At 36.2% G+C, this 13,762-nt stretch overlaps 2 protein-coding genes across 2 annotated transcripts; one reads left to right on the forward strand and one right to left on the reverse strand.

The window, feature by feature from the left end:
- Positions 1-5,286: 5,286 nt before the first annotated feature.
- Positions 5,287-6,032, forward strand: LOC145121036 (PLASMODESMATA CALLOSE-BINDING PROTEIN 1-like). Its single transcript, XM_079056817.1, has 2 exons — positions 5,287-5,688; positions 5,776-6,032. The coding sequence occupies exons 1-2, from the start codon at positions 5,348-5,350 to the stop codon at positions 5,975-5,977; spliced, it is 543 nt and encodes a 180-aa protein (XP_078912943.1). The 5' UTR covers positions 5,287-5,347; the 3' UTR covers positions 5,978-6,032.
- Positions 6,033-7,034: 1,002 nt separating this feature from the next.
- Positions 7,035-9,948, reverse strand: PAP15 (purple acid phosphatase 15). Its single transcript, XM_079055521.1, has 6 exons — positions 9,377-9,948; positions 8,966-9,163; positions 8,557-8,887; positions 8,244-8,461; positions 7,839-8,029; positions 7,035-7,621 (listed from the first exon to the last, which is right to left on the reverse strand). The coding sequence occupies exons 1-6, from the start codon at positions 9,675-9,677 to the stop codon at positions 7,184-7,186; spliced, it is 1,677 nt and encodes a 558-aa protein (XP_078911647.1). The 5' UTR covers positions 9,678-9,948; the 3' UTR covers positions 7,035-7,183.
- Positions 9,949-13,762: the final 3,814 nt, after the last annotated feature.

The following is a 13,762-nucleotide window of genomic DNA, read 5'->3' on the forward strand; positions in this document are numbered from 1 at the left end:
AATAAGCAAATAAGTCAAATCAATAAGGGTCATGTCGTGGTCCATCATATAGTACTCTCTAACGAACTTACCATATGATTCGGGAAGTGATTGAAGAACCAAGTCAACAACCAACTTCGTTGAGATATCGACACCCAACATCCTTAACCTGTCAATGTGTGACTTCATCTTTAAGACATATGCACACACAGACTTTCCATCTTTGTGTCTTATTGCCAATAGGGCTTGAGTGACCATGAACTTTTCAAATCTTTGAACACGTGGGTAAGGGAGAATTATTGGAGGAGGTGGAGGAAGTGAAACATGAATTCTATTTCCATAATCCAATCGTGGAACATCATCTTCACGTGGAAAACTTTTTCCAACGGATTCAGGAAGACCATAGTTGTCAGACTTTGACATCTATAAAACGGGAGAAAATTCAAGTTAGTTGATTGAGTCCTTAATAAAACACCCAAATGAGATATTAAGGCTAGGACCCATCACAATATTCTACAAACTGGAAGAGGGATGCCGTAATCCAATTTGCAGAATATTTGAAGGTAGGTAAATGAAGATTTACCAATTTCCACCATGAAAAACGAAAAAGAAGGTTAAGTTTTAAATGTATTGGAAACTCCTAGATCTTTTGAGACTCATTGAACTTTTCAATGACATGTTTAAATCTCGATATGCCCCTCGATTTGTGACTGGGATGCCGAGGATCACAAAACAGGGTGTGAATAACCATGCAAATATACATGGTGCCCCCAATGTTACAGTTACCTATTCGATGTGCCGGTTAACCACACACGCTCCACCGAACTATGACAAACATCGAGTCACGCTTTGCCACCTTTGCTTAGAACCCAATTAGTGTGCCGGTTAACCACACACGCTCCACTAACGTCTTAGCAAGGGTACAAAGTGTAATTTCATGGAATTGCATCAAATTCACTTTTGCCTAAAGTAACTAAGATTGAGAATTTAATAAAAGCATTTAGTTACTTTATTAATCATTATAATTTTAATGAGGAATTAGTTGCCCTATCCTACCCGTTCGGCTAACGACCCTCCACCAATCAAGGAAGCGGTGGGTGAGAGTGGACACCCATTAAACGACCATTTTATAGGCCATAACCTTATACCCCCCTTATAGATCGGCTTCGTGAATGAGGCCTACTAACGGTAAGACTAGCTTAATCTTATACATATATATAATTATTAATCTTATAATATTATAATAGTATAAGGGTGTATTTTAAACATTTCAAAATACTAGGGTTTTAACCATATTTAAAATTTTTCGAAAATTAAAACCTTTTAATTTTAAAATCTTAAATATTAAAAATTTGATTTAATAATTATCTCAATTAAACAATTAATTTAAATTATTAAATCTTGGAGGATAATCTATTAAATTAAACAATTAATTTTAACCTAATCCCTTTATCCCCTAAAATTCAAAAATTTGGGATGGGATAATTCAAAAGATCTTTAATTATCTATTTAAATAATTAAGGGGTAATTACAAGATATGACATTATCCAAATCCCTAAAATTTGGGAATCTTATCATGGGGACAAGGCAAATTTCGAAATCCTAGGGTTAGACAACCCTAATTTCGAAATCTTGGTGGCTAAGGAAAGGGTTTGGGAAACCCTAATACAATTCGAAAACTAGGGTTTTGTAACCCTAATTTCGAAAATCCAAGCCCTAGGGTTTATTAGCCATAAACCCTAATTTGTCAAATTCATACAATTGTATCAAGTCTAATTGAAAACAAAAACCAAAGGCTCTGATACCACTGATGGGTTTTATACAAACAATCCTATGTGTGCATGCAACCCTAATTGGATCTATGTTTTCACTATTAGACATACAACTTTATGAACACAAAAGGAAACCTAGCATGCATCTACTATTTTCGAAATTGACATAGGAGAATAGAATACATACCTTTTGTTGTTATATAGTAATAACAACTAATTCCTTGAGTTTCCTTAGCTCTTGAAAGCAAGTACCACAAGTGTAGTACCTCTAATGGCTCACAAACACACTTTGAGTGAGAGGATGAATATGAGAGAGAGAAGGAAGGGTACTAAGCTAAAAAAATTCGGCCCTAGTAGGGTTTTCCCAAGGGGTGGCCGAATTCTAGTGCCTTAGGGTGCTATTTATACTTGAGGCTAGCTAGGGTTTCAAGGTGGAAACCCTAATCCCTTAGCTTAGGGCCTAAGCAAGTCCATGGACTCCATTCCTTAAGCCCTTGGACGAAAACTCCTAGATCCTTCTGGGATTTTCGTTTAAGCCTTAATAAAGGTGATCCAATAGCCCAAAGTCTCAACTATCAAATAATTACAAAACAACCCCTGTACTTTTAATTAATTCCTTTAATCCCGAAATTAATTCCTAATTAATTTATGATTAAATACTAATTAATAATATGATTCCAAATTAATATATTATTCATATAATATATTAACAAATCATATTTATACCCCAATTTATTATTCTTAACAATAAACCAGCCTCTCTCCTCAACAGTCATCCTGTCTAGTCACCAGTGTGAAGGCAACCCAAAAGGACCATGCTCACAATCGGGTCAAGTACATACCAAAATAGTTATGGACTTAGACACTAATCCAACACAATATTGCCATATTCATCTCCTAGTTGAGATATAATGTGTACCATAAGATCTTCTTCATAGATTGGGCTTTGAGTAAGGGCTAGGTCATCGACAATTAATCGCATATCTTGAAAGTAGTCGGTGATGGATCGATTACCTTTAGGGGCTGTTTGGATTGATGTAATGCTAAGGAATGGAATTGAATTCTGTTGTAATTGAATTCTGTTGGAATTGAATTTTGTTGCGCGTTTGGCTGCCAAATTTTGAGCTGTAATTGAAATCCATTCCCATGTCTTTTATGTTTGTATTGATGATCTATTGATGGAATTCGAATGGAATTTTGTCAAATGACAATAATACCCTTTATTTGTTTTTTTTAAATTGCTTTATAATTTACGTAAAAGCATACTTCTAAATAAACCAACAATCAAATTTAATACTGATTATAAACATATATAACCTAACAATCAAAATATTACTTCCATTCTAAAGCGTTTTTCATACATCTTCCAAAATGATAAACCAAAATAAGTACACATTTAATAAGTTTGGAACATAGATGATATCTACGATATCACAAATTACAAAATATGAGCAAAGTATCTGAAAGTGATACACCAAAATACTACGTGGTACATATCATTCTTCCAACATAAGCTTCACAATAGTTTCACGTTCTTCACCTTCTAAGTTCCAAAAGGTCAACACTGCTTCTGAATCACACAATATCTTTCGACTTGCTTTGAACTTATCCCCTTGATCCATTGATGGAATCTTCAAAATTTCAGAAGTCACCATTGAAATTTTATTTTGTAACTCCACTTCGACATTTAAAGATTGAGACATGGTGGCCGATGCTTCCCGAAGATCTTTGCCAAGTAACACAACGACTTCAGATATTCCCTCAATGAAAGGATCAAAAACAAAAATTGAACTAGTAGGTATTTATAATTGATAATAGGTTTAATGTGAAACTAGATTGGGGTCGGTGGTACACAAAAATCAGAAAATCGACGTCGACTTTCTCCAAGAAATCAGAAGCGATTCAAGAAATTAGAAATCGGTGGTACTATGATGAATGAAGATGACGAAGACCTCATAAATCGAATTAAGAAATCAAAAGCAATTCAAGAATCACCGATTGGAATGTGGCAAGCGAATCAGATAACTATGATGAACGAAGATGACGAATAAATCAGAAATCATTCACGTACCTGTAGGATGAATGAAGATGACGAGGATCAGTAAAGTCGATGGATTGAAGGTCCTCCTTCACGAAAGCAAAGAAATCGTCAGGTGAGCTTGTTGGTGGCTCATGGAAAGAAAGCGAGCAGTGAATGGAATTAGGGTTGCGTTCTTTTTTGTTGAAAGGAAATGGGTATTTTTGTCTCAATAAAATATGGAGCACACGTTTGTTTTTTAATTCTTCTCTCATCGCCAATGAATCTGATTAATCTAGAGAAGGGAATGTTTTGTTTTTTTTTTTTGTCATTTAGTAATTGAATTTATTTGTTACATAAAAACCTAGCTAAACACACTTTCTAATTGGAATTCAATTCAAATTACAAAGGAATGCAGCCAAATACATCACAACAAACACGCACTTAGGGTTTTTCACCAATTTGGATTTTAGAGAGATGATACGAGATCTTGAGGCACCGGTGTAACAGGAGTTTAGCCGCACCCACACTTCTCTGGCGGCACTTGCAAATGAGATGAGGATCTGCATTGATTCCGAGCAATTTCCAAGAAGTGCGCTGATGAGGATTTGATCTTGTCGATACCAAGGTAGATATTATGAATTTGCTTTATTTCCTTCCTTTTCATCAATGAATTTGCTTAGCTGTTCATGGCTACCATCTATGAATGTTTCAAGTTGTAACCCGATTCCACTTGTCAGCGCGCCAACAAGGAAATTGATAGGGGTGAGTTTAATGGGGAATGAGTAACAACAATTAGTTGAATGGTTGGAGTCTCGATGACCATTGATGGGCGCTTGACCAAAGGCTTCTAGCCTAGCGGTATCAGATGTTGTCCCCCTCCTTAAGGTTGAGGTTTTAAGTCTCGTTGGAGACATAAGTGGATTTAGGAGTAGTTAAGGAATATATTGTATTTGCCGTTAAAAAAAATGGTCGCTTGAATTTTTTTTTTTTTTTTTTTTTTTTTTTAATTTTTTTTTAGAGTTTGCTCAGAGGAGCCTTGGTTGCTATATGGACTTTTTATAATACATGCATGCTCATATATTACAATGAATCAATACAGGACTTTTTATAGCTATAATACATACATGGAAAAGAGATAAATAAGGATCTAATACAGGTATGTATTAACACTGATTTGCTGTACAAATATTCTAAATATGAGTGTTATTTGTTGCCTTGGTATGTCCGTAATATGATTGCTCTTTACAAATTTATAGCCAAAACAAATTATTTGATTAAAAAAAATTAAACAAGACTGCTAGTTAAATAATTCTTAAATCAGTCGAACTGCTTTGGTTTAATCAAACTTGTAGACATAAATCAAACTATGCCCATGCCTTCATCGAAAAAGAGGGAGAGAGAGATGGGTATTAGTAACTAAAACTTTAATTTATTAAATTTCAGCATAATTGATTATTGTAATTTAAGTATTTAATAAAGTGAAACACATATTCTTCTCTTACTTCATTCCCCATATCTTTTGTAGCTTTACCAACACACACTTCTGTCTTTTGTCGTGCCTTGGCCCTTGACCAAAATGGGTACACCGTCCAAGGTGGCTGCACTCATGGCGGTGCTGTTAGTTCTCTCCGGCAGACTCGCGACGGCGACGTGGTGTGTGGCCAGAAGCGACGCCACACAGGAAGCTTTACAAACGGCACTTGACTACGCATGCAGTGCTGGAGCAGACTGTGCACCATTGCAGCAATCTGGTCTCTGTTTTCTTCCAAACACCATCCAAGCACACGCCTCCTACGCCTTCAACAGCTATTACATGCGTAAATCAATGGCTCCCGGATCTTGTGACTTTTCCGGCACCGCCACCATCGCCAAAACAGACCCCAGTTATGGATCTTGCGTTTATCCACCGACTCCGAGGTATATGCACCATTTCATTTGTCTTATCTCTCATATGTTTAGTCCGATTGGGATCAAAACCACCCTCTTACCGCCGTGTAATTTCAGCTCCGCAGGAGGAACGACACCAATCACGACTCCTAGTTCAGGCATAGCTTCGCCACCACCGTTCGGAGGAGGGCTGACTCCAGACAATGGCATGGTACCCACATTAACAACCCCGCCAAATTCTAAAGCTTTCTCGACGTCCAACGTGTCAAGAATCTTACATCTCAACACCATCTTCATAGTGTTCTTGTTCATCTTTTAATTGATCAAGATTTTTTCGGCACGATTTGCTTTAATTGAATGTAGAAGGTAGACGATTATTAGTAAAGTTTTGTTAACACCATTTGGTTTAACCGTGATCATCTAACTTTTAAAAAAAAAACAAAGGCACATGAAACTGAAGAAATCTATCATAATTTACTAAAAAACTTTCAGGGTAGATTGCAACAAACAATAAATCATGGGTCCACGATGTGGAGCCATGTGGTTGCAGCAACTTGAGTCATAGAGTCTAAGGGGTTGTTTGTTTACCTCTTAATAAGTTCCATACGTTCCTGGTTCTTTCGATTGAGTTTCATATGATCATTAGTAGGAGCAGAGAGCAATGGTTGTTACTCTAGTGTTTGATATTTAGGTGTTATACAAGCCACCAATTGGATTTGATCACTACTTAGACGATGAGAGCTTGGGATCTTTTGGACAATCAGAGCCATAATGCTTTGGTGTTTGACATTGCATCATTTGCACAAACTAATTAGGCTGTGGAGGCAGGTATATATGATGGAGATTTACAAAATGAGCAATCGATATTATTCCATTTTGCTTCAAATTTCAAGTCATGTGGTTTACCTTTGTAGCCCGATGAAGGAACATGTAGAACAGTGTCAATGGAACTTGGAGACATGGTCGTGTTAGGGACCAAGGACTTCGACAAACACAAATACGATAATACAGTTGCAAAAAATTACAAAGAACACAAAGATTTAACATGTTTTTTTGTCGGGATAATCAACCTATGTCTACACATGCAAACTAAAGAGATTTTAGTGATAATCAATGCTATATACTGTGTTTATGGCATCTACTTTTTGTTAAAATCAAGGGAAATGATTTGTACGCAACATATTACATCTCAATCACCATATGCATGGTGCTCTTGTTCATCTTCTGATGGATTATGCATGGTGCTCTTGTTCATCTTCAAATGGATCAAGATTTTGTCACCATAATTTGCTTTGAATGTATACATGGGTACACGATTATTTACTAAAGTTTTAGTTTCAGCTGTGATTATACATTATTTCAAAATCAAAGGCAAATGAAACCGAAGAAATCTATCACCAGATTCACTCACAACTTACTAAAAAATTCCCGATAACATTCAAACAAACAACAAATAATGGGTTGACCCATCTTACAATCTATGCTATACAAATCTGTTTTAGAACCCGAAGAGATACAACAAGCTTCACTTTGCTGATCTCCAGAGCTTGAGTGTAGGTTTAGCTTTAACAACAGGGCATCTTTCAGGCTCACGAACAATAAATATTTGATCACCCACTTGATTATACATGTCTTGATTTCTATGCCATGTCCATAGAGCATGTGTCTCATTCTTCACTTCAAGAATCCCATGACCAAAGCTACTTTCTCTATAAGCACTATATTCAGGTTGGCGATCCCAACAGAAGTTCCCTGATGCTGGACCTGATGTGAAATTGGTTGCACAAAAACCACCCATGAATGAATCCGGCGTGGTGGAAGGTTCCGGGCAGTTGCCCGGTTCATCAGCATGTTTGACCGCCATCTTTTCTCTGTTACCACCATCTCCTACGGTTATCTGGACCGGACCACATGGATCCAATGTGTAGTTGTACACTCGGTTTGTTCGTTCGTATGCATGTACCTGAAATTTTTTTAAAAGTAATTTTAAAATCTTTAGTACTTTTCAAGTTTCTGCAAAAAAGTTATTCTTATAGCAACCCCTGAGCTGGCCCACACTCACTGACCAGGAATGTAATATGAGATGTAAATCAGGTACACAACGGTCTATGGCTGACATAATCCACATTGGAATTGAAACTCTGATACTGTATGGATCATGTAATGCTTGAAACACTTACATGACCATTGAAAATTATATCGACACCGGCATTGTATAGTAGTTCTTCCATGGCTACCCTCATGCATTCGACTTCTTTGTAATGAGAAACATAGGTGTTGTACCATGGTGGATGCCAAACACCAACAAGCCATGGTGTCACTTTCCGATTGACATTCGCCAAGTCCCTTTGCAACCACTTGTATTGATCCGCTGTAGAAAAAATGACACAAATCGACGTTAGTGTTAGTGTCTCACATCAGCTAGATAAAAATCTTATCTGATTTTCTCTATATACGTTGGAGTTTCTCTCTCTCCTTAAAAGTGCTTTTGGAGAAAAAAAATCAAGAACGCTACATATCTAACATGGTGTCAGAGCTATCTGAATAATCAAATAGTGACAAGTGTAAACAAGATTGAGTTTTACATGATTTGTCATAAGCAATGTAGCCACCAAGCATTATGAAGTGTATTCCTCCTGCATTGAAAGAGTAGTACATAGTAGATTTGGAGCCACTTTCTTTAGATGGAAAGGCAAATCGTGCACTATAAGCTGCAAATGTTGTGTTGTCAACTTGCTCTTCGATTTCATGGTTACCCTCTATAGCCATGATTGGTACTTTAGATGTTAATCTCTGCATAAACCTGAAATAAATTCACTCAAAATCACTCATCAACATCTTCAAGAACAAAAGCATACAACTTTAGCATCAAGATTCGATAAAGATTCAAACTTTTACCTTCCCCAGAAATCCCAACGTGGTTGATAAGTCTCGTGAATAGGAGTATTTGAGAAAGAACAAGAATAGCAATCTGAACCAGTGCCATTTGTTAGATACAAATTCGCATAAGTTGCATCTCCTACAAGAAGCACAAGATCAGGTTGGTTTTGGATGAGGTGGCTCACTGTTGATGTTGTATTATAAGTAAGACCAAGATCACCCACAATTCCTATTTTGGGGTAATTTTTAGGGCTAGAAACAGGCATAGTCTTGAAATGAAAAACACCACTCATTGATTTAATCGAAGGATCTCCACATCGATAGTAATAAACAGTATCTGGAGATAATCCTGCAAGATTCATACACCAAGATTTGAGATTTCTTTTATTATATGAAAATCAAGAAATTGAAACTCTTTGAAACTAACCTGTAAGTTGAACATGGTGGATGATACCAGAAGTGTAGTTTTGAAGGCCTTTAAATGGGTAAAGCTGATTGTAAATCAGAGAGTAACCCTCTGCTTTTTGTGTTTGTTTCTTCATAAATTTTACTTTCCCATATTCCACAACACTAGCTACGCTTTCAGGATTTAAGGGTTTTATATTGTCACCAATTTGATAATCACCTGCATATTTCAGAATTTTTTTGATCATTTCTCCTTCAAATAATCTAAAAAACCCCAAATTCAAACTCCAAGGCGAGCATTAACCAGAGCGACAGTGAAATTTCGTGATTTTAATCGCCTTTTAAAACAAATGAGAGTAAATTAACAAAAGCGGAGGTGTATTTCCTAATTTGTTCTTATCAAAAACCTAATCATCATCGGAAAGATTAGTACCTGTAACCCATGAAATCCAAACAGAATCATGGGTGGTGGAAAGAGAAATCGATATCTGTTCAGGTTCAAACCCGTTAACAGTTCTCCGGACACGAGGGTCATTGGACGGCAAGTCCACGGCATTCCCACGAAAACTCTCATCCAGTGGCACCGTTACCGGCGTAAAAGGTCCGTCAAGAGTGGTCGGAATAGCACCGTCACCTTTGACGATCTCACCGCCGAAAACAAAACCCACAAGAATTAACAAATAACAATAAAACCCAATCAGAATCACACTCCCTCCTTCTCTCTTGAAAATCATTTTCCTACATCGAAGGTGGAATGTGGAGGTCTACGTGGTTTTAAAGTTCAATTGATGGCATATCGGCATATCCTAAAGAATATTACTTGGAATCTTTATGCGTTGCAGAAAATGACACTTTCTTCGATTTGGGTGCCGATCAGCCACCGCAGCCAATTACATACGGGGTTTTGCGGTTTTGTTTATTACTTTTTTCTCCGATTTCACGTCGAGAAAGATGGAAGAAGTGGCGTGGCGTCTTCGTAACCATCGACGGTTGCTTGCCGTTTGAGACTCATTTTTATTGAAGACTGAACCTTTTTTTAAAATATCTTTATCCGATCCGTTAAACATTTTTTTTAGACTTTTGTTATTTTTATATGATTAAAATATTATATCCAATCGACATTATAATTATGTTAAAATGATTAAAAATTAAAAATATTATTTTTCTTTATAAAATTTTAAGAAATTAAATATCCTCCTACTTTGGTTCCTAAATATCCTCATACCCATTTAAATGATAACATGTGTCATATTAGTATCCTAAAATATAATTAAATTTCATTAAATGAGCATTAAATGTTACACATGTCAAAATTTTATTGGGTAGGAGGATATGTAGGAACAAAAGGTAGGAGGATATTTAATTTCTTTAAAATTTTATAATATCAGATTCGTCAAAATCTTTTTAGATATGTAGGAACAAAAAGTTGGGAACTTTATGGGTCCTTAGAGTCCCTTTGTGGTTAGATGTGATAGATCTGAAGATTGGTGGAGTTTTAAACTCTTGTATGAGGTTTTGACCTTTTTTCATCATTTGTGACCTAAATTGAGTTCAAGACTTGTATAGGGCATGCGTGTCTCTAAAGTAGCGATTTTTATGACTCATTGGGGTGTAAAGCCATCTGGATGAGATGGGTGTGTAGCTTAATAGATTAAGGGCTTAATCCATTAAGTTGTCCAGAACTAGTTCTCACGACGTAACGATATGCCTATCACATCGTGACGTTTGAAGACCCCGCGATTGTTTTGTTTGGATGTTCCAACGATGTGACCAATATTTCCCACATTATGGTGAGGGTTGACCGTTGGCTTTCGTTAATCGTTAACCATTGACTTTTTAACCAATTTGACCTTGGGTCAAACCTAAAGAATTGGTTATTGATTGAGGTTCCACCTTGGTTTGGTGCTAGTCAGTTCGCAGTAGCGATCAATATAAGGGGTGAGCATGTTGTTTCCTTGGGTCTTCGATTCAGGTGAGTTTCATCACTATACTACGTGTTGCAGTATATATCCTTGTATGTTAGGATATAGGACTAGTGGTATGCTGGTTAGAGTACTAGTAGGTTGGTTATCGTCTAGTGGAGTGCCCTAAGGGCTGTATGTAGTCATGTAGGATAGCCTGAGAACTCTTTATCTAGGCTCTTTTGCATGTTCCTTGTTTGGTTGTGGCTCTAGAGTGGAATCATCTGTTCGAATGTCTGATAGATGCCATTTTATGCATCTTTTAGGGTAGTTTTTACTATCATTTAGCATCATATTTTGTACATTTGAATGTCATTAGTTTAAATAATGTTCAGCTTGTGTCTTTTATCAGAATTCCCGTACTGCTAGTATTTCTGTGTCATTTTCAGATAGGTCGAGTGGAGTGGTACTTTGGGAGCAGTTAGATGCATATTTAGAGCCTAAACGGAGTTCGAACTGAAAAAGGATGCTAAGGAATGCTTAGAAGCTATTTTGGTTAAGAAATATTCGATCGAATTGATCATATGAAAAAAGATTACTACATTCTAACGCCTAAAGGATGTTGTTGGTAGCTTTGACCCCCTGTTAGTATTTTGACCATATATCATGACTCGTATTGACGAGATTCAAAATGATCCTAAAATTATAAGAAATTTTGGATGACTTTTGTGTTTACTAAAACTGAAGAATTGCGAACGAAATGAGCCAAAAAGCCAAAAATGTGATCACATTTTTCATATATGTGATCGCATAAATTCAACGAAGTTTCCCAGGGTCAAAATAAGTCATCTGGAAGAAAAAAATCTAAGATCGTATATTGCCTTTTTGCAATCTCATTTTTATCCTGTAACCCTAAAAACTCCAGAAATGGCTTCATACTTCATTAAAACATAATCCTGGAGAAAATACAAAAAACTGTGATAGCATTTTTCATTCTGCAATCGCATTTTTGTCCCGTTGTTCCAGAAATATTGAAAACAACCTCATACATCATTTAAGGGTAAATCTGGAAAAAACCTGAAAATTTGCGATCGCAATTCTGCATTTTGCGATTGCATTTTTCTTCAACTTGTTCCAGAAGCTTCCGTCTCGCATATAAATAAGACCATCATTATCATATCCGAGAAGGTTAGACGGTTCCAGACGATGAAAATCACTTCTGAAGGCGATTTTTGATACCTTTCAGCAACTTCTGAAGATCTGAAGGTTGTGGATCATGTCATTCATTTAGTTTAGAAGATTATTTGGTTGATGTTTCTCTTATTTAGTTTAGATTCGTTTTTAGCCATGTCTGGCTAAAACCTTAATTTTCAGCTCTGTATAGACTAGTACTTTTTAGATCTGGTTTTCTTTTTGTGTTTCTATCTAGATATTTTAGTTTTGAGCTTAATGAATGTTTGATTATAATTCTTGGTAGTCTGATCACCTAGCTAGGGTTTTATCATTCCATTTAATCAGTTAATAGAATCCGTAATTGTTCTTGTCAACTGGTAATAAGTAACAAGCATCAGATTGGTTCCGTGTTAGGGATTTTAACTCTGATATAAACTAAATAATCATATTTTTACGCTCTCAAGCTTGTGAGAAGTATTGGGTATTGTTGAGAATTTTACATAGATCATAAAACTGCTTTTCTGATTTAATTAAAAGCTTGTTTAATTGAACTGTAAAAAGTTAGGGTTAATTTAAGAGCTTGTTTTAGTTAACTAATTTAGATAAAAGAAATTTTACTAGAGCTTGTTAGTTTTTCTCAGTACCAGCTTAGATAGAATGCATTCTGAATAACATTATTTGAACTGATTGCATGATTAAGAAAGTCGCAATAGAGTTGAAATCATTTTTATTATTGATTTTCGTTTAGTTTATTTTCACTACAAATTTTAATTTTTAGTTTAATTCAAAACCCCCTTTTGTAATTTCTGTTTTATTGACTAGAATGTGCCTAATGCAAAAGGAATTGGCCATTAGGTTGTGTCACTGAGGATTTGACCCTGCTTCCATGTGTTATATTTTTAGTGCAACAAAGTAGTGAATATTTTATTTGTTTAATACGCCCGCGACAACATGTTAATAAATTGGCGCTGTTGTCGGGGACATGGTGCTTCTAATAGTTTTATGCCCAAAAATTTTCGTACAGGTACACCTTTAGTTTTTGATCCATAAATTGAAAGAACTGCAAGGAAATTAAAGAAAGAAGCAGCAAAGAAAAAACAATCACCTGGTTTGTTTGGTTCATCCTCTTCAATACCTCCAGAAATCATCAGACCAAAAGGCACTCCTTTGTGGAACGAACCAGATCCGTTTTTTCCAAAAGTACCCCAATCTTCACCTTTAAACAGTCCTTATAAAACATACTCCCCAACTTTCTCAGTTACATATGAAACCACAGATTCTTTAGAAACTGAATCTGAAGAATCATTCATGATTGATGCAGGAGACGAAGCAGAAAAGACTCTCAGAGAGTGGGCCACTCAGGAATTCAATCAGCAGCCCCTCTTTTTACTTTTCCAGAAGCCCAAAATTTTCGACTTAAATCTGGGCTGGTACATCTTCTTCCTACATTCAGAGGTTTGGAAAACGAAGGGCCACATAAATTCCTCAAGGAAGTTCATGTGGTTTGTTCAGGAATGAAGTTGTATGCTGTTACTGAAGTTTAGATAAAGTTACGTGCATTCCCCTTTTCACTTCAAGACTCAGCGAGAGAATGGTTGTATGAGCTCCCATCCAGACGCGAAGCTATTTTTAGAGAAGTACTTTCCAGAAATGCGAGTTTCCAGTCTCAGAAGAGAAATCATTGGTATCAAACAAGGAAAAAGAGAAGCTTTACACACTTACTGGGAGAGGTTCAAGAAGATGAT

Source organism: Lactuca virosa, chromosome 6 (genome assembly GCF_052849685.1).
Source record: "Lactuca virosa cultivar CGN04683 chromosome 6, Lactuca_virosa_CGN04683_v6, whole genome shotgun sequence".
NCBI classification, from domain to species: Eukaryota; Viridiplantae; Streptophyta; class Magnoliopsida; order Asterales; family Asteraceae; genus Lactuca; species Lactuca virosa.